This window comes from Nerophis lumbriciformis, linkage group LG09 (assembly GCF_033978685.3).
Source record: "Nerophis lumbriciformis linkage group LG09, RoL_Nlum_v2.1, whole genome shotgun sequence".
In the NCBI taxonomy this organism is placed as follows: domain Eukaryota; kingdom Metazoa; phylum Chordata; class Actinopteri; order Syngnathiformes; family Syngnathidae; genus Nerophis; species Nerophis lumbriciformis.
In genome coordinates, this window is record NC_084556.2 from 19,955,387 (window position 1) to 19,977,699 (window position 22,313).

The 22,313-nt window shown below is 38.3% G+C and overlaps 1 protein-coding gene across 3 annotated transcripts in view; it reads right to left on the bottom strand.

Moving 5' to 3' along the window:
- The window catches only part of LOC133607582 (calpain-5-like), a 28,142-nt gene continuing 5,829 nt past the window's right edge, over nt 1-22,313 (bottom strand). For all 3 annotated transcript variants that reach the window (XM_061962343.1, XM_061962345.1, XM_061962344.1), the window contains exons 2-13: nt 20,478-20,666; nt 15,965-16,096; nt 15,541-15,749; nt 14,472-14,664; nt 14,194-14,384; nt 12,617-12,694; nt 12,348-12,543; nt 9,721-9,843; nt 5,126-5,328; nt 4,945-5,066; nt 4,713-4,849; nt 1-216 (exon numbers count right to left, since the gene is read on the bottom strand). In XM_061962343.1, the coding sequence (XP_061818327.1) occupies nt 34-216; nt 4,713-4,849; nt 4,945-5,066; nt 5,126-5,328; nt 9,721-9,843; nt 12,348-12,543; nt 12,617-12,694; nt 14,194-14,384; nt 14,472-14,664; nt 15,541-15,749; nt 15,965-16,096; nt 20,478-20,642 (1,932 nt within the window). In that variant the 5' untranslated portion in view covers nt 20,643-20,666 and the 3' untranslated portion in view covers nt 1-33. The remainder of the gene's footprint in view (nt 217-4,712; nt 4,850-4,944; nt 5,067-5,125; nt 5,329-9,720; nt 9,844-12,347; nt 12,544-12,616; nt 12,695-14,193; nt 14,385-14,471; nt 14,665-15,540; nt 15,750-15,964; nt 16,097-20,477; nt 20,667-22,313) is intronic.

Genomic DNA, 22,313 nt, shown 5'->3' on the forward strand with positions numbered 1-22,313 from the left:
CATAGTTTCACAGTTCAGTCGATGTGCGAGCCCTCACATGGCGGTCAGCTGAGAAGAAGTGACGACCCTTAGAGTGACGCTCCCCGGCATCTCATCGGCCATGTTGTGGCCTTGTTTCCTCAGCTGCAGCCTCTGGGGATCGGCGGTGTCCTTCGTAGAAGCGGAAAGCATCACTTGGCCCATGAACTGGTCCTGTACTGCGTTACTGTTCCAGATCTGAGGTCAAGCAGGCGTTTGAAAAAAACAGCAGTTTAGACAAAGTACGTTGTTGCCATAGTGGTGAACATAGTCAATAGTTTTGTGTACTGCTACCAAATTCTGGGCCCCCATTCAAACCTAAACCAAACGTGCACTAAAAAAGCTATTCATTTGGTTAAAGCTGGCTTTTTAAAGGGCATGAAAAAAAAAAAAGGTTTTTGACTTGAAAAGATGGGATTAACATACACTATATTGCCAAAAGTATTTGGCCACGCATCCAAATGATCAGAATCAGGTGTCCTAATCACTTGGCCCGCCCACAGGTGTATAAAATCAAGCACTTAGGCATGGAGACTGTTTCTACAAACATTTGTGAAAGAATGGGCCGCTCTCAGGAACTCAGTGATTTCCAGCGTGGAACTGTCATAGAATGCCACCTGTGCAACAAATCCAGTCATGAAATTTCCTTGCTCATAAATATTCCAAAGTCAACTTTCATCTTTTTTATAAGAAAATAGAAGAGTTTGGGAACAACAGCAACTCAGCCACGAAGTGGTAGGCCATATAAACTGACAGAGAGGGGTCAGCGGATAGCGCATAGTGCAAAGAGGTCGCCGACTTTCTGCACAGTCAGTTGCTACAGAGCTCCAAACTTCATGTGACCTTCCAATTAGCCCACGTACAGTACGCAGGGAGCTTAATGGAATGGGTTTCCATGGCCGAGCAGCTGTATCTAAGCCATACATCACCAAGTCCAATGCAAAGCGTCGGATGCACGTCGCCACTGGACTCTAGAGCAGTGGCGATGCGTTCTCTGGAGGGATGAATCACGCTTTTCCATCCGGTAATCTGATGGACGAATCTGGGTTTGGAGGTTGCCAGGAGAACGGTACATTTCGACTGCATTGTGCCGAGTGTGAAATTTGGTGGAGGAGGAATTATGGTGTGGGGTTGTTTTTCAGGAGTTGGGCTTGGCCCCGTAGTTCCAGTGAAAGGAACTTTGAATGCTCCAGGATACCAAAACATTTTGAACAATTCCATGCACCCAACCTTGTGGGAACAGTTTGGAGCGGGCCTTTTCCAACATGACTGCACCAGAGCACAAAGCAAGGTCCATAAAGACATGGATGACAGAGTCTGGTGTGGATTAACTTAACTAGCCTGCACAGAGAACTGACCTGAACCCGATGGAACACCTTTGGGATGAATTAGAACGGAGACTGAGAGCCAGGCCTTCTCGACCAACATCAGTGTGTGACCTCACCAATGCACTTTTGGAAGAATGGTCGAAAATTCCTATAAACACAGTCCTCAACCTTGTGGACAGCCTTCCCAGAAGAGTTGAAAGTGTAATAGCTGCAAAAGGTGGACCGACATCATATTGAACCCTATGGGTTAGGAATGGGATGGCACCACAAGTTCATATGTGAGTCAATGCAGGTGGTCAAATAGTTTTGGCAATATAGTGTATATCGACTAGAACAGGACTGTCAAACTGTGGTACGCGTACCACTAGTACGCAGGCCCCATCTAGTGGTACACCAAAGAACCATTTACTCTTCTTTTTTTTTATGGTAATGACGTGACTCAAGTCGTTATCAAAGGTTTATCAACCTTCAATGGAAGTCGTTACAATCCGACTACTGTGGGCCTGAGTCGACGCCAAAATAAACAATGAAGACTCAAACAGAATCATCTTGCTTCACCTTTTCTATCACTCAACACGTGTGGGAACCGAATGTTTGCCACATTCTGCGCTTACGTCTGTTTTTCCCAGCCAATCAACACGCAGAACACATGTGAACAACGACGAACACAGGCAGAGAAAGCTGCACGTGACAATGATGCCTTCAAGGCTATGGGAAACCACATCATCTGTTAAACATTGAATCAACTACATGTGGAACATAACATAAGACCCAATCCGTAATATAAATAAAATAGAAAAATATTAAAAAGGTGTTTTAGTTTCCTATATGTTACAGTGGTCACAAATATTAAATATACTTGTTAAATAAAACCTCTACCTAGTTTTTAATGAGTATTCAGGCCTACTACGCTACTGTATTTTAATGTTAGTCATTACGGTGGTACTTGGAGAGCCAAGTTTTTTTCTGAGGTGGTACTTGGTGAAAAAAGTTTAAGAATCCACCGGACATAAACATTTTTAGAAAACCCTGTGTAAGTGTCAAGTAGAGATTAGCTGTTTCATGTATAATCGTGAAGTGAATTATATTTATATAGCGCTTTTCTCTAGTGACTCAAAGCGCTTTACATAGTGAAACCCAATATCTAAGTTACATTTAAACCAGTGTGGGTGGCACTGGGAGCAGGTGGGTAAAGTGTCTTGCCCAAGGACACAACAGCAGTGACTAGGATGGCGGAAGCGGGGATCGAACCTGCAACCCTCAAGTTGCTGGCACGGCCGCTCTACCAACCGAGCTATACTACCCCATAACCATCAGTGGATAATACGAATCATAATAATGCAAAATTACTATATTGATTATGTTATTATTAGTACCCCCCCAACTTTAAAACCTAGTGACACTTCTGTTTCTAACTTCAACCGAGGGTCCTTGAATGCACCACAGTTACAAGCAATGAGATGCAAAAGTGAAACTTGTTCATCACTTTCTCCTACGATGCCACAGATAGATTTATTGTATGTTTACCTTTTTTCTATCACCTCATCCTGGTTCCAAAATGTCTGTGCAGTGTGGGAAAACTTAAAGGTGATCTTTGATGGCGTTATGACGTCTGTGTTGAGGGAAGTGTTCAAAGCTAGGTTTGGGCTATTCAGGTGGGATGAACCAATTTGCGTTCTTGGTGGGGGTGTAGGTAGTCTTATTCTATAGTCTGATTCTACTTACCAAAAAAACGTTGTCCATTTGTCGAAGGAGAGACAATAAGAATGCAGGCTCCCGTGAATGTGATAAAAAAGATAGGGTGTGCGTTGTATTACCTGGCCGACGAGGGAAGACTACAGAAAACAGCGAATGCTTTTGGACTGGCAAAGCAGACTGTATCAGTTATTGTCCGCCATGTATGTCGCGGACTCAACGTCTAGGTCCAGAGTATATAAAGTCACAAAAAACGAATGGACAATGAAGGTGAAGGCAAAAGAGAGAGGAGATCCCTAGATTGGTTGTTGTAAAATGTTCTTTATCAAATTGTTTACTTTCAAATGTCCATTAAAGATTTGATTAATTTATGATGGCTCAGGTGTGATTCACTACAATAGGGCCCCACAGCACACTGGATTCCAGTTAATTGAAATACCACAACACTGGATATTGTTCAGATAAGTTACATTTAATTTAAGAACTTGCACACAAAGCAACACTGGAGGTGACTATGACGTGCGCATTTTCCATGCATGCGTACTAGGTCGCGTTGCGCCGGCGGACGGAGGGGGGGAGGGGGTCTTAAACAACGGCATTGTGTGTGTGTGGACAAGGATAAAGTTAGGTGGGATATAGCCTCTATAACAGTGGTTCTTAAACTTGTTGGAGGTACCGAACCCCACCAGTTTCGTATGCGCATTCACCGAACCCTTCTTTTGTGAAAAATAAAATGTTGTTTTTTTTCAAATTCAAGACAAAGTTATATGTTTTTGGTAACACTTTAGTATAGGGAACATATTCTAAGTACCAAAGACTTAATTTAGAGTTATTTGGTTAGGGTTAGGGTTAGGGTTATAATAAGGCCATGCAGAATAATGCATTAATAAGTACTTTTTTAATAATGACTAGTTAAGAGCCAATATGTTACTAATTTGCATGTTAATAAGCAACTAATTAATAGTGAATATGTTCCCCATACTAAAGTGTTACCATGTTTTATTACTGGTGCACAAAATGAATCGTGCATGAACATTACCTTGTTCAAACAACAAAACCAACACATAAACGCACAACAAATTACACACCTGCAAATAAGTGTGACTTCTGCTGTTGCCGTATCCGTAATACGCCGATAGGGAGAAGTTTTTATTTACACGATGAGTCGGGTGTGTCTTGACCTCCGCCGAACCCCTGAGCCCGACTCACCGAACCCCTAGGGTTCGATCGAACCCAGGTTAAGAACCACTGCTCTATAACTTTAGGTGGCCTAGTGTAGAAAGGGCCATCGACATTCTTAGTTTGGTTTAAGCAACCTTATCATTGTTCAATAATTAAACATGTATGACATCCATCAATCCATCCATTTTCTACCGTTTGTCCCGTTCGGGGTCGCGGGGGTGCTGGAGCCTATCCAAGCTGCATTCGGGCGGAAGGCGGTGTACACCCTGGACAAGTCGCCACCTCATCGCAGGGCCAACACAGATAGACAGACAACATTCACACTCACAGTCACACACTAGGGCCAATTTAGTTTTTTTTTTTTAAACTTACATAATTATATGACAGAAAAAGAGCTTTATAAAAACTTTGCACAACATCCCTGCTTAGCCGTCAACTTCGACACCCCTGATTACTACTTATTAATTGCATGTGTATTTAAAATCTTACCTGTACAATTAAAGGCTTCCTGGGCTTCTTCCTGTAGAAAATACCACTGGTTGCAAACTCTGGTGTCAAAGTGTCCTTCTGGATGGCGGACTTTACAGAGCGGCCTTCGCAGCTGATGATCACGTAAGGGTCTGCGCCTGCATGGGGAATAAAGAGCAAACAAACAACCAATATAAACACAGCTGGTGGGATTCATTGTTGAGTTTTGAGTTAAAAGCGGCAAGGAACTAACCGCCTGTACTGTCCTGGTTCTGCAGACCCTCAGCAGAGTGCACATACACGTGGGTCACGGCCTGTGGGTATCCCAGGAAGGAACTCCAACATCTCACCCTGGGCTTATCTTCAGTCAGCTCCCTGGAAGCACCGAAGATTATTACCTTCGAAGATGAATACCGTTACAAATTACAAAGTACCGGCAGTCCGAGTCCACGTCGGTGAAGAGTCGGATCATGTAGTCCCCCAGAGTGTACGGTTTGAAGGTAGTGGGCAGGATGACATAGCGGCCCTGCTGCAGCGTGCATCGCATGAAGACCGTGCGGGCGTTTATGTATGTGGAAGTCTGCACGAGGTTCTGGGTCAGGATGTCGTGTAGTCTGTACTTCCTGTTTAGTTCCACCTGTCCAAAAGGGATGATAATTAGGTGATTGATTCAATGCAATACTAAAGTTCTACTGAGTGAGAGTTGACAGATGAGTGTTTTAGCGCCCCCTGGTGTCTGAAAAAAGTAAAGCCATTCACTTTCTCTTTCCATTTTTTTTCTGATGGTTCCAAATAGATATGAGTGACAATCCTTACTCAGCTGGCATTAAATAAATATTTACAATTTATACACAGCACGGTGGAACAGGGGTTAGTGCATGTGCCTCACAATACGATAGTCCTGAGTAGTCCTGGGTTCGATCCTGCTCTTTCTGTGTGGAGTTTGCATGTTCTCCCCGTGACTGCGTGGGTTCCCTCCGGGTACTCCGGCTTCCTCCCACCCCCAAAAACATGCACCTGGGGATAGGTTGATTGGCAACACTAAATGGTCCCTAGTGTGTGAATGTGAGTGTGAATGTTGTCTGTCTATCTGTGTTGGCCCTGCGATGAGGTGGCGACTTGTCCAGGGTGTACCCTGCCTTCCGCCCGAATGCAGCTGAGATAAGCTCCAGCACCCCCTGCAACCCCAAAAGGGACAAGCGGTAGAAAATGGATGGATGGATATTTTATACAATGCATTTTAGTATTAACATTTATTACTAAACCAGAAAATGTTTGTCATTGTAAAGAGTACAAAGAAGCAATTTAAAAGATTGCACAATGGTTACATTAATAATACTTAAAAACAGTAATATTCACATGACAAGAAGCAGTTATTGTTGATGTATTATTGCAACTACCCTGTGATAGTACTATATATAAGTATACAAATGATATTTATATGTGGTATATATTAAATATTTTCCATTGCCTTTGGATGTGGATTACATTTAACCTTTATTTAGGCATGGCAATTATGGAGTAATTAATTATAATTTTACAGGAAGTAAGTAGTGTTTAAGCTGCCAAGTGTAGTTAGTTTAGCTACAGTAAATGTGCAAGCATTGCCTTCGTCCACAAGTAGTTCATGACCGGTTGTATTGCTCATGTGCATATTCTCATTAAAACATAGCTTACTATTTTCCCACCATCTGCATTGTATCATATGAAGGACATTAACACGAAGAGATAACAAAAGTTACAATTCCAGCTGGCCTTGTGCAGACAGCTGCTTCTGAACATGACATGTTGATTGTGGCAATAGCGACACTGTCCAGAAAAGTGTCAGCATGAGTATAAACTTTGGGTTTGACCATAGCTCGATGTTGTATCAACTGAACTTACAGAACACATAAAAAGCATAATGTGAGTTGAAGATATAGTGCTGCATTCTTAGATTGTGCATGCATAGTACAGTCGTTGGCTGTCTTTTCAATATACTGATATAAAATAGTCATGCAACTAGGTTCGTTGTGTGTTTCTTCAGCTTGAAACAATCAGCATTTGAGTAATTGCGTTCTTTGGTATGATTTAGTGTCTCGTTAAAAAGGTCACACTTGATCAGATAACCGTAATCGGTGTCACTAAAACTATTCTGTGTTGGCACGACAAAAGGCCAAATTTTGAACAAAAGTCCCTGCTTCTTTGCCAAAACAATACATGTTTTGGGCCCGAGTCCAAACAGCCCAGACTTTCCCATTTCCCTCTTTGTGATCCTAGCCGCAGATGCGTGAAGCATGTTGATGACAATCACTTGCTCAACTTTGAACTTGTTTATATAGCCAATATAATAATGATTAATTGGTATAATAACTGAATACTATAGAAATTGGGGGTAGGATGATTGGTCCAAAATATAATAGTATCGACACCAAAGGTACAGTAGAGTCAGTATTGGATCAGTGCTGGTGTAATGAAACTAATATTTTCCGACTCCTTTCTATTTATTTTTGACAAATACTTGGGTGGTTTTGTTCATATTGGTACATTGTTGGTACCTTTGATTTTGTATGCCCCAACTTTTGTATGATTTGGTTTTCGATGAAAATTTTGCATTTTTATCATTCCATGGAATCGAGAGCCCAAACAAAGAATTGGACATGTTAATGACTAAGTCTCTGTACTTTTTTTTAATATTAAGAACAACCGCAAAATAAGCCATCAAGGGGCCCAATAAATTTGCAAGTGCCAGTACTTTGATTACAAACTATTGAACTTAAGACAGAACTTATAGCAAAGTATGAAGTTGGTTTCCACATGGCTCCTCCCTTTCCAGTCTTCAATAAAAGTAAAAGTGACATCAAACGTTCATTTATCCATTTCCTTCATCATTTATAAGTATTTTGCATTGTTTTCTGCATGTTTAACTCAAATTATTCTTTATAAAATGTGTTCAGTATTAATAATTTGGGTGCCTGGAACAAACCAACTGGATTTACATTTTTTATGGGAAGAATTGCTTCGGCTTTTGTCCATTCAGTTTTCGCTAAACCTTTTGCAACAAAAACCAAGGTACCACTGTATGTTGTTTACAGCAGGTGTTACAATTTCCCATACCCGAGATTCGATACCGGCACTCATGATAAAATGAACTGGAAACCTCATGTAAAAAATGTACAACAAAAAGTAGTAAAAAACATGTCAATAATGTATAAAGCAAACATTTTCTGGACCAAAAATCACTTCATATTCTTTACTGCTCGCTAGTGTTACCATATCTGAGTTATTGTGTAGAAATATGGGGAAATAACTACAAATGTGCGCTTCCTTCACTAACGGTCTTACAAAAAAGATCAATTAGAATAATACATATAATGTTGGATATAGAGAACATACAAACCCTTTATTTATTAAATCAAAAATATTGAAATGTAATGATTTGGTGCATTTGCAAACAGCTACAATTATGTACAAAGCCAACTATAACCTGCTACCCAAAATGTACAACAATTCTTCTCAACAAAAGAGGAGAAATATAACCTTAGAGGAAAATCTCCTTTAAAACATTTGTATGCTCGTACAACACTTAAAACCTTTAGCATATCCGTATGTGGAATTAAATTATGGAATGGATTAACCAAAGAAATCAAACAAAGCACCAATATGATTCAGTTTAAGAGACTGTTCAAACTACAAGTGTTCACAAAGTACACAGAACAATAATTATGATGATGCTCTTGAACCCTTTTTGTTTTTCTTTAGGGATAAAGATTTTTTATGTATTTAATATTTGTTTACTTACTATGGTATATTATTTATTTATTATTTATTCATTCACAGTTCTGTTTCACAGAACAATTACCGTAAATGGGGTTAAAATTGCAAAGGTATGAAAAGTGTTGGGATTAAAACAGCTCAGCTTTTTCCCACTCCTTTTCGGACGTGCTGTAATGAAACAACTGGAAATATGTAATGCATCACATTGTATCGTATGCATGTTCCAAATAAACTGAAACTGAACTGAACTGAACTGAACTTACTTGGACACATGAGGGCCATTTTAAGATAGTATAGTATAGTTTTGTTAGTGAGTTTGCACTATTGACTTAATTTTGCTCTATTAGGTGTGATAAAGGGAAAACCTCTAATTATGTTTTGTTGATATTCTTACATAGTTGTATATTGTTTGACTTCTGTTGAAAAATGGTCCACTAATAAGTTTATTGAAAAAAAATGGTCCTGTATGCTATTTATTTTTTTAGATTTTTTTTTATTTCAAGTTTTATTCACAATACCATAGCACAATTACAATAGTAGTGAATATCATTTAAAGATGTTGGTAAGTGAAAGGGTCCCCCAAATAAGCTATCTTATTCTGATTCGAATTACAATCAACAAGTTAAAGGTGAAATTTACAACAACAATCAGAATAATCCATCCATCCATTTTCTACTGCTTATTCCCTTCGGGGTCGCGGGGGGCGCTGGAGCCTATCTCAGCTACATTCGGGCGGAAGGCGGGGTACACCCTGGACAAGTCGCCACCTCATCGCAGAATCAGAATAATTTCAAGTTAAAATGTTCTGTATGGGCAATATGGTCCTTTATTTACTTGATATCGGATCAATATAAAAATGTGCAATAATGCCCATCCCAAATCTAAGTTATTGGCCTGCATGCTTTGTTTTTTGTTTATGCTTACCCACAATGTTGTCTTTTTAAAGTGCACCTTCTGTGCAACATGTGCACACTGGTACAGTTCAAATGCTTATCTCATGACATTTAAACCCAGTTAATCTAGCATGTTCATGTCCAAATAATAAATTGGACTTTGGACCTACTTGAACCATCTTTCTGATATAATGCATCATATTTAATATGTTGAGAATAACGTGCCCAACGCTTCACCTCTGCTATATCAGCTATTTTAGATCAGGAATGGTCTTTTTTCTTTATTTACATGAGATTAATAAAAAAAAATTGTTTCTCAAACATTCTTGCGTTCAAATGTAATTCCCAGGCAAATGATTGACTCAACATTTTCTCTGTACCTTAAAGATGCAGAAGCCGATTGTGATATTCTCCCCTTGTCCAATCTTCCTGTGGATTTTCATATCACGCTGTTGTAAGGAGATGAGGACCTCGTCGGCCTCCTTTGTGACGTCGAACATGAACTAGACAGAAGTTGAAAATGAGGTCACCAACAAATGCAGTACTAATAACATGACAAACATCTCTCAGTATGAAGCAGTGCAGTTCTATGTCAAAGTAAGCAACCAATAAACCAGAATTTCCCATACAATCATTTATTTGTGGCCGGCCGCCACATCGGAATCAGAATTAGAACCATCTTTATTGGCCAGGTATGTAGCACACAAGAAATTTGACTCGATACTGTGCTCTTTGTCAATGCAAAAAACAAGGAAAACGCAGCAATGACGAGAGAGCGCAGTCCCGTGACGCTGTTGGAGGCTAAAACTTAGCGGCTATCAAAAGGGTGAGATTGAACTGGTTTAGTGTTGCAAAAATGTGTTTGAGTACAGTAATTTGTCTTCTTTTGGGTGGATTTAGCAAGCTGTGGTATGTGTAAGTTTCACTTTTGCATCTCATAGCACAAAAAAGTGGTAAGTTCAAGGACCACCATATAAACTCTTAAAACTTGACAAAAAACATAATGAATGAAACAAAGACAAACATTTAAAAATGGTGGGCTTTCTAACAGAGACCTGGACATGAAAGCATGTATCGCTCTTTTCAACGAGCAGCAGGTGTTACAATTTCCCATACCGAGGAATCGATACCGGTAATCAACAGTGCCAATTTTGTTTGTGTTTGTTTAAAATGTGTTAATAAATGTTAATTGTAAAAAAAAAAATCTGTATTGTTTTAATTCAACACTGAGCTGTGCTGTACAGTTATGTTTTCTTATATTTATGTTTTCATTTGCATGCATGCAATTTACTGTATCATATATAGTAGACTTTGCATCCAATTGCAATTCCAATACATTAGATGGCAGTAATTGATAAAATACCATGTGTTGACTTAGCCAGGAAGTAGTCTTTGCCATTAAATTGGATGTGCCAGTATTTTCTTTTGTTGAGCCTTACAAAGTGTTAATACTGTAAGTATTGTACTTATGACACACCAGCTGTTTGATTGTAACGTGCATCTTAGTTGGGCTCAGGAACACTTCAGAAAACCACTGTCAGTAACTACAGTTTGTTGCTACATCTGTAAGTGCAAGTTAAAACTCTAGTATGCAAAGCCAAAGCCATTTATCAACAACACCCAGAAACGCCGCCGGCTTCACTGGGTCCGAGCTCATCTAAGATGGACTGATGCAAAGTGGAAAAGTGTTCTGTGGTCTGACAAGTCCACATTTCAAATTGTTTTTTGGAAACTTTGGAAAAAGAACCATCTGGACTGTTACAGGCGCAAAGTTCAAAAGCCAGCATCTGTGATGGTATGGGGGTGCATTAGTGCCCAAGGCATGGGTAACTTACACATCTGTGAAGGCACCATTAATGCTGAAAGGTACATACAGGTTTTGGAGCAACATATGTTGCCATCCAAGCGACGTCTTTTTCATGGACGCCCCTGCTTATTTCAGCAAGACATTGCCAAACCACATTCTGCACATGTTACAACAGCGTGTTTTGTAGTAAAAGAGTGCGGGTACTAGACTGGCCTGCCTGTAGTCCAGACCTGTCTCCCATTGAAAATGTGTGGCGCATTATGAAGCCTAAAATACGACAATTGAGACCCCGGACTGTTGAACAACTTAAGCTGTACATCAAGCAAGAATGGGAAAGAATTATACCTGAAAAGCTTAAAAAATTGGTCTTCGCAGTTCCCAAGCGTTGGGTTTTTAAACAAGAGTTGTTAAAAGGAAAGGCCATGTAACACAGTGGTAAAAATGCCCCTGTGCCAAGTTTTTTGCAATGTATTACTGCCATTAAATTCTAAGTTAATGATTATTTGCAAAAAAAAAAAAAAAATTCTCAGTTCCAACATTAAATATCTTGTCTTTGCAGTCTATTCAATTGAATATAAGTTGAAAAGGATTTGCAAATCATTGTATTCTGTTTTTATTTAGGATTTACACAACGTGCCAACTTCACTGGTTTTGTGTTTTGTAAAATCACTCATGCTAATACGTAGCATGTCTATGGCACATCCAATGTAAATTAGCATCAAGCTAGCGCATTTTGTCTGTACTTTTGAGTGCCTTCTTCCTTCTTGCTTTGTGGCATGAAAAGTTATAACCATGCCAAAGAGGCAGTCCGGCTGAGTCCGCGCTGAGCACTTGACTGCTTGTTTCCCGACCAAGTGTTTGAGCCAGCGCTGAGCCTACGACGGACGTGACGCCCGTGCAACAAAGGTATCGAAATATAGCCCTGTTAGATTTTACGTGAATCGGTACCCAATAGTACTAACAGACTTGTGTACCAAGTTCAGTATGCATTCCTACTCAAAAGCAGCTTCTTTTTGTTTGTGACATCTTTAAAAAAAACATTGACAAAATGAAGGGACATTTGATTTGTAGTTTCATTTGTAGTTTTCATGTTATTTTTACACACTTTTTTAAATGCTTGTCTCATGCAGCGTCCATTACAATAATTAATGTGAATCACTCAAATTAGATTGTACAGGAGTATTGTCTGTTGTATAATACCTGTGGGTTCTGCAGGAAGGTCTGCTTATGGTTTGCACAGCCACCACAGCGGTTCAAGAGAGGCTCCGCTTGCTTGGTCCAGCTCCCAAAGTGCACCACTTCATGCCAGGTCTTATGGAGGCTCAACACAGACGTGTTGATGAGACGGCAAACGTCGGCATCTGTGAAGTGCTTGCACCAGTCTGTGAAAAACATCCTGTGGATGTCGAGTGAGAAAATGATCTCAGAAGTTTCTAAAGGAGGATTGGTTTGGATGCGCGATCTCTCACCAGAACTCGCCATCATCTTCCACTGTGATACCGAGGTTGCCCCTTTCCGTGTCGCCGACTTTTGACCATTCCTCAGAACTGACAAAAGTATAAGTGACATTATTACACAGTCATAATAAAATGGGTGCACCCTAAAATTATCACAGTGAAAACTTCCTTCATTTTGAAATTAGATCATCTTTTCCTTCAAAAGAACTTCAACTAAGTAAGCATCATCCACAAATATATTGTAGGTTGTCCTGAAACAAGTTATTTTACTTCCAATACGATACCGATAATAAAGCTTTGAATATTGGCCGATACCGATATTAATCTATTGCGATATCGGCCCAAATCGTACATAATTGTATTATTTTGTAGTGAATGTTATAAAAGGTTGGATCAAGTGAAATTACTTAGAACAATGGTAGGTACGAAAAACATTAACCTTATGATAAATTTTCAAGTGAAATGAAGTATATCTATATAGCGCTTTTCTCTAGAGGCTCAAAGCGCTTTACATAGTGAAACCCATTATCTACATCTTTAAGCTACTGTACATTTAAACCAGTGTGGGTGGCACTGGGAGCAGGTGGGTAAAGTATCTTGCCCAAGGACACAGCGGCAGTGACTAGGATGGCGGAAGTGGGGATCAATCCTGGAACCCTCAAGTTGCTGGCACCGTCGCTATACTAACCGAGCCCGCCGCCCCAATTGAAGTGGTAGTTTTTTGGCGACACATAGTGGTCACAATAATTCATTAAATTAGGCTAATGGTGCAGTGAGTTGAATGATGCGGACACGTTTGTTACTGCATACTTTCGAATACGCCTTTGCCTTCGAGACTTTGTATCTGTAAGTCATATGAAACCATAATCATTTAATACTTGATTATATTGACAAATGTGGCGTTTTTGACCGCAATAACTTTCAGTAAAGGACACTTTTTATGTATGTCCAGCTGGTGTGCTATTGTGTGCTTAGGTGTTGTGTAGCTGCTAGTTCCTAGTAGCCCATGTTTACCTTTTGTAAACGACTTCAATAAAATACAAGAAAAGACCAATCATGTGTGCTTATTTAGTGGAGGACATTCGAATATTAACTGGCTGTACAGCTTTGCACAAGTAAACAAGCTATAAGACTGCTTGTATTGGAGATTTTAAATGCAAGATATCATCCAGTACTTAATGTTTTCTTTATTTTTTTGCTGATATCGAACTGATATCAATATCTGATCGGGACACTCCTATTATATTCTGCTTTTTCTTTGTATTTTTTTGTGTGATGATACCACTTCAGGGTACCAGTAATGACAAGGAAGAATAGTGTGATGATAACCATAGAACATGAAATATAACATCAAAGGGTCTAATTACTCCATAATATCAATTACATAGACAACACTAAGTAAATAGTATACAGCTGTAATGGTTAATGAGTAGCATGAAAATAGCGCTAGAAGTTGCAAGCAAAAATGTGTATTGTTTCTACTTAAGTGCCAGTATTAAGTACAGTCATGTTCTCTCTTTATAAGGCAGTGGTTCTCAATATTATTTAACCAATATTAATAAGCTGTAAGATGAACTTCCTTTTCTCACCTGTCACTCCAAGCTCCATTCCACTCCGTCTTTCCCCAGGGATTCCTCATGCGGATCATCGGGATGGTGTCATTCTTGAAGTAGGCTATCAGCCCGTGACCCAGACGCACCTTCTTTACTGCCGTCACAGAGTACGCGTGACCTTTCACCAGCCCATTAGCCATTTTGAGCTCAATTTCATGAGGTTCCGCCTGAGGAAAAGAAAAACATCTAACATCCTGTGAAGATGAATTCTCTTCAATTCCCACACCGCGCCACCACAAGGACACAGCACTGACCTTAATGGAGGAGCTTATGATGCCGCCTCGGTCGTACACCTTCAGTAGGTCTACAAAGAGATGGTCTAGCTTCTTCTGGTCTTTGTAGTAAGCCTCGCCTTCCAGGTTGATGGCCTCAGACACAGCTCCACTGAAGTCCACCACGGCGTCTCCAGTGTTGCCCCCCTCAAGCGACTCATAGCAGCCAGAGAGCCTGAATTAGGGCACAGGGGACGTGTTCATACATACCGTTGTAATTATCGATAATCATTACAAAAAAAACAGCACGGAAATATTACCACAGTATACATAATAATTCGTAATTAATTCACGGTTTTCATAAATATTTAAAAAAAATATTTAATTAAATTACAATATTGTTATTATTTATTTAGAATGATTGTAATTGTCATGGTAATCATGACATTAAAAATATTACAAATATTATTATTATTGTTATGATTACTAATATTACTACAACTGCAATAATATTGAAATAATACAAAATTAAAAAAATCTAAATCATTATCAAAAGCTATCAGAATTTTTGTTATCATAATATTATTATAAATAATTGGTATTCAAAATGTATTCGACAGCTCCTTTTTATTAAGTATTTCATATTTTTAGCTTAAGTTTAATATATATTTTTCATATTTCATATGGAGTGGTGATTCGGCCTATTGCTCTGTATTAGATACTAATGTCAGGATTATTATTACAGTAATAGCAGTATTGTTAAAAAAAATTACTGCTCCTCACATTTAATATTAATAATAGGAATACATAATAAATATGTATTTTATTAGATGTCTGTGATTTGCATGAATAATAATCATTTTTAATTTGTAGATAATACTAATGACAAAAATAATGCCATATTAATATTTTAAAATTATAACAACCATTTTAAAGTAATAAGATTAGCATACGCCATATCATTATTTGTAATTAACACAGAATGGTGAGTCGGCATGTTGTAATAGAAAAGAAAGACAGCAATGATCTTCTTTGACACAAATACTTAAAATAAATTATAATAGTTTTTAATAGAATTTGTATGTGATGAATTTTAAATAAGTGTACTCACTTGGCGTAGGCCTTCTCCAACAGAGCACTCCAGTATTCATTGTTGTCTTTGGAGTGACAGTAGATGAGTTCTCCATTTATTGTAGGAAGGCGGTCATCCACGACAACATCCACCCACTTGCCAAACACCCAAAACTGAAAGTGAAAGATTCCGGCATATTCCTCCGGGTGTTTGGAGTCCCACTCCTGCTCCTTCCAGTCCGGAATGACCTGGAAACAGGTTTTAAAGACTTTTATTTAAAGTTTAGTACTTTACTAGGGGAAAGAAGACTTATTTGACCTAGTTATGCGAGTTTGGCTGGAATGAGTGAAACTGAGGTGAAATCCTGCTGTCAGCTAGGTTGCATATATGTTAGCATGCGGTTGCTCAGACATACTAACAGCCCTTCATTTCAACAACAACAACAACAATCAAATAAGCTCACCCTTTTCCACAGGTTAGGTTTCAGGGCCAAGCAAGAGCAGGCAGCCACAAACCAGCAGTTCCCCACTGAGCCTTGGTTCAAGTCATGGGAGCTGACGCCCTCCACAAACAGGTGCGGGTCATTGCTGATCTCCTGCAGCACATTAGTAACATTTATTAGTGACACGCAAACATCTTTTACACCCTAAAAACTATGTCTTCTTTAATCACATGACAAACCAATTATATTCAATAAACATACCTTCAGGGAAAATAACCATGTTTGCTAAAAGTCAAAATGGCCTAGTGCTTAGAGTGTCCGCCCTGAGATCGGTAGGTTGTGAGTTCAAACCCCGGCCGAGTCATACCAAAGACTATAAAAATGGGACCCATTACCTCCCTGCTTGGCACTCAGCATCAAGGTTTGGAATTAGGGGTTAAATCACCAAAAATGATTCCCGGGCGTGGCACCGCTGCTGCCCACTGCTCCCCTCACCTCCCAGGGGGTGAACAAGGGCAAATGCAAAGGACAAATTTCACCACACCCAGTGTGTGTGTGACAATCATTGGTACTTTAACTTAATTTCCAGCCAATCAGATCAAAGAAAGCTAACTTTATTACTTTGAAGAAGCTATGGTTAACTCGTTGAACAAAAACAGTGAGTAGTATATACAAGTATCAGTAAAGTGGAAAAACAAGTTGACTTTATATGCTTATTTGTGTTTCACTGTACCGTATTTTTTGGACTATAAGTCGCAGTTTTTTTCATAGTTTGGCCGGGGGTGCGACTTATACTCAGGAGCGACTTATGTGTGAAATTATTAACACATTACCGTAAAATATCAAATAATATTATTTAGCTCATTCACGTAAGAGACTAGACGTATAAGATTTCATCGGATTTAGCGATTAGAAGTGACAGATTGTTTGGTAAACGTATAGCATGTTCTATATGTTATAGTTATTTGAATGACTCTTACCATAATATGTTACGTTAACATACCAGGCACGTTCTCAGTTGGTTATTTATGCCTCATATAACGTACACTTATTCAGCCTGTTGTTCATTATTCTTTATTTATTTTAAATTGCCTTTCAAATGTCTATTATTGGTGTTGAGTTTTATCAAATAAATTTCCCCCAAAAATGCGTCTTATATATGTTTTTTTCCTTCTTTATTATGCATTTTCGGCCGGTGCGACTTATACTCCGAAAAATACGGTATCCATTAAACCATATCCATTTCTATTTACTATCCACAAAGTATGTGAAAATACCGTCTAAACATCACAAATTCAGTCGACCATTTTAAAATATTCTGCTCTGAATATCTTCGGCAATTTCTGTAGATTTTACGTCACTGTAGTAACGCCTCTGCACTCTGAGCATATTATCAGATCAGTCAAACTGAAAATACGCAAAAATTTAAAAGAGATGTGGTGTTTACCTTCCACAATCCTTTAGTCAATAACTAATATGCTTGGCTTTTTTTATGCATTGGAAATCCTAAATAAATAGCTAACAATTGAGTCAACAGCATTGATAGCAGTGAGCTACTGCTAGCTTACGCTGCTATTGTTGACACACTAAGCCGGCGGCTGCTTCTGCTTCATCTCTAAATTGCCAAAAATAAATTCTAGATTATAATTAATGCATCTCTCACTTGCTAGTAGACACATGTGGCCATGGTCCGACAGGCTAGTCAACTTTGACATCCCCCGAGATTGTGAAAAAGACACTTTTTTCACCATTCGAGAGGATTGTGATTGAGTCTTCATCCAAACGGAATTATGTGAGCGTCCTATTGTTCGGCATTCCAGCGAGAGTGGAGATTGTCCAGTAAGTATTTGTTTTATTATGATTTATTATGGTTAGTTTGTATGTTGAGCACCTAGCAATGCTGCTGATGCTATAGTGGTTCAATAAAGCTGTATTTGTTTAGCACTCAGCTTCTAAAACTTATTGCTCATCTTACTTGTGTTTGGGCTCAAAAATGTTTATTATCAAAAAATTCCTACATTTCCAGGAATGGTAAATTTTTTAGAAACATTTTTACTACTCCAAATTAATGGGTAATTTTTCAAACTTTTACATTTCTCAACCAATTCAAACCGTTCAAAAGTGTTTTTTTACTAGTTTTAATCAATTGCTAGTATGCCAAAATTAGCATGGTATAGAGCTCAGAATCATATATTTGGGTATTTGACGCATGGTATCATTCAGCATGCTAGCGTTAGCATGCTAGCTTTTTTCTAGCAATTTTTGTAGGTGTACACTTTAGAGTCACATATTTTGGTATTTAGCATGCTAACAATTAGCATGCTAACTTTTTTGCGAATTTAGCAGGTATACACCTAAGAGTCATATTTTTTGCTACCTGACACTATCTGGCCAGAGTGATAACTTTTAGCATTTCAGTTTGGCCTCTGCTTTTTAGCATTAACACGCAAGTTCTACCAATTGCTTTTACTAGTTTGTTGTTTAAGATTTCTAATTGCTCTTTAAAGGGGAATTGCTCTTTTTTTTGGAATTTTGCCTATCGTTCACAATCATTATAAGAGACGAGAACACACATGGGGTTTTTTGACGATTTTAAAGAGGATAAAAAACGCTTGAAAGATGCGGCTAATGGGAGTCACCGTTGCAACCTTCAAAGCCCTCTAAAACAACTTCAAAACCCTCCATCAACATTTCATACACACTGCAAGTCTACATATGATGTAGTAACAGACTTGTTCATAACAATTTGTTCAATATTTGCCATATTTTGATCATTTTAATAATTTCCGGGACTGATTTCTTCCGCGCATTGATTTCTGTTTACATAGCAGCAAACGTCTGACTTCTGGCAACATGTGTGTTCCTACTTCCGGAATCAAACACACGTCTAACTTGGTAACAGACATTGAAGACGACTATTTTTGGATAAATGAGGATTTACAACTTTATACTTTTGAAGCTAAATATACTGCTGCTTATAGAAGCGAGCACGAAGGAAGAGTGAGACTTTGGAGTAGACGGACGCCAGGAGAAGGGAATGAAAGCGAATTTGACGCGAAGAATATGGAACTTTGGAGACAAGCTATTTCGCCTTGAATGGATTGCTCACCCAAAATCAAGAGGAAACTAACTGTCCATCGAATGAATCACTTTAATATCAATCATGATACAAGCAGTACGTCATGTGTGTTAGTACAACTACAGTACATATGCTGTCTGGCTCGCTGTGTCCAAACAAAACATGAAATGTGTGCTAAAACTTTACAGATACTGTAATATAATTGTTCATGTTTTTCAGTCAGTACAGATTGGTGTTCTATCGCAGTGTTGTGCATTACAAACTCAAATGCGTTCCGTGTTGTTGTAGAAGCTAGCTTATCTCTTGCCGTAGTTACCTTGTACGGCTAATGCCGTAGCATGCCGATGTGTTACTACGATAGAAAAAGTGTTCCTCAGTGTTTGCTCTTACAATAACAATGGCGCTTCAGTTGGTTACTATACAGGTTACAGACCGTAAATGAAGTATTGTTGACGGTTTTTAAATGCATTTTTAAAGTGATTTAGAGGTAGAATTGATTGCTCCCATTAACTGCATTGCTGGCCACCTCGAACAAGCCGATTTGTATATGTTAGAAAGCGAAAAAAATAAAGTACTTTTGTCTTCTTGTCTCTCATTGTGAACGATAGGCAACATTCCCCAAAACTGCAGTTTCCCTTTAAGTTTGTTATTTTTCAAATAAACCTCATTTGTAGCTTTAAACTAATACTTTTGAAAGTATTTTTAAAATGTACATGTTTTTTAATAGCAAAAAAGAATGTCCTATAATTTATTTTAAAAAAAAAAAAGGTTTATTTCCAAATAAATAATCAATAAACCAACTTAGTATATTACAATTTATCATAGCAGAACAATGTTTTTACTGTTTTATTTGATCTTTATTTTATTGACTACTTGTTGTAAAGTTTTATTTATATTATTTAATTTATGTTCAATGAATGTTCTCAATTTTTTTTGGATAACTTGTATGAAGTATTCAGGAAAGTGAAGTATCTATAAATAGAATATTTTATTGTTTATTACTATTAATAGTACTACTAGTATCTGTATCTTTGTCATCATCATTACAAATCATATCATGCCTTTGTGTGGATGTGAGTAATTACGTGTCCCAAAGTATCCACTGGTCATTTGTTTTAATTTGCAAACATTAAAGTGATGATTTCACTGATGAGTATCTTTTCTGATGCACTGAAGCCTAGTTATTACAGTAATCTCATCAGATGCGATAAGGAGCTTTGTAGCGGCTGCCTGCGTCACATGAATGTGGGAGTTACATTCAGTCAAAAATGTATTCATCTGGCTTTAATTCACAGTGTTGAGTGTTGCACAAGAACAATGATTAGTACACGACATGGCTTGTACATTTGATAAGATTCACACTAAATCACTTCTACAGTAAGTCTGGACTACTTCTTATTGACTTCCAGAAGTTTCCCAACACAAACTGACACAAATACCCATTCAATCACTCACCCCAGGACGTTTCCATTGCGCAATACCACGCGGTGGTTTCCGAAAATACAGCGACGAATCTATAGCTGGAAACTCTGGATCCTCAAAGAGTTTTTTACTCTTGATGCATTCCTTCTTGAGCTCAGCGTAGTGCTGGTTCTTGTAGGGGGTCGCAGAGGAGAACATGTTGCACTCGTGGAAGACTCACGCCTGCAAAGAGGAATCATCCACACTTGCATTTGTTTGGGGGTGAATCTCCATGGTACAGTGGTTTCTTGCTCTTATTTTAGGAAAATCCTTGTAATAAATAAATCCCTCTGAGGAGGTCTAACTCTGGAAAGTGAGAGTTATTTTGGGCATTTCTTAAACACAAACCCCTGACAACAATGTGTAGTACTTTTCCGCTACAAAGATGTGCACAAAAGAAAGCAGCGGTATGGTCCCAAAGTCTACTAGATCATGCACCACATGACTAAAAGAGCTCTCCCCTCAGGGGAATGAACATATTTTAACTTTTCACCGCTTTGACCCCTTCATTCTGAATTTATAATCCAATACTCAACATGAAATGACAAAATATACTTGGATTTAAGCAACGTGCTCTCTGTTTGTTTCTTATTGTTTTAACCAATAGTAAAAACAACAATATCAATAACAATAATAGTCATTAAAAACATTAAACAACAACAAACATAATTAATTACAATAACAAAAACAATACATATCATTATTATTATTATTATCACTTATCTATCACCATCAACTACAACAATCCCGCTGTCTTACACTTACGTTGTATGTCATAAGCTTGATAACCACACTTAAGCCATTAGAGGAAAAAAGATAAATATTTTAAGTTCATTTAATAGTTAAAACAAATCCATATATTATATCCCATATTTCAAAATATGACTCGTTATCAATGCTTAGCAGCCCTTTGAGACACTTGTGATTTAGGGCTATATAAATAAACATTGATTGATTGATTGATTGATTGATTGATTGATTTTTCGACTGACATCATAGTTATTATGAGTTGAACTATCTATCCATATTTTCAGTGTTATTGTTTTTGTTATAATGCACATTGATAGGCCCTCTGTTTAGATATATTTGACATAGAGACCCTCATCCTGTTTGCAGGGTTGGAATTGGGGGTTAAATCACCAAAAATGCTTCCCGGGCGCGGCCACCGCTGCTGCCCACTGCTCCCCTCACCTCCCAGGGGGTGAACAAGGGCATGGGTCAAATGCGGAGGAAAATTTGTGCCACACCTAGTGTGTGTGTGACAATCATTGGTACTTTAACTTTAACTTTAATAAACATCCCCATTCTTTTTCACGAGACTTCTCATACCCAAGCAGGGGGCCACAACGAGGCGTAGGCGTCACAATAAAAAAACAGCAGAAGAAGACGACTCGAATAAAGAAGATCAACAAATTCGGACCGCTATCAATACACTCCTCCGAATATAAATACATAAAACATATTTTTTAGCATTTTTTAAAAATGACATGTTCCAAGGTCAATTATGCAAATTAAACAATATAGGGTCTCAAAGAAAACGATTAAAAATGAAAAAAATATTTAATCGTAGTGTATCTGTCTGTCTTTTCAAATTGTATGTATAGTAAACACATGATTGATTAGCACATTTTCAAGAGAAGCAGCTAGCGCACTAATCACTAGCTAGCTTAGATGCTTACATGAATGCAAGACACATTAACGTTTTGAAAATAAAACTTGGTTTATAAGTTTCAGCGTGTGTATAAGTATGTTTGTGCACATTCAACAATATTGTGACGATAATGATAACTAGGGGTGTTCCGATTTTATATTGAGGTGGAATATCGGTCC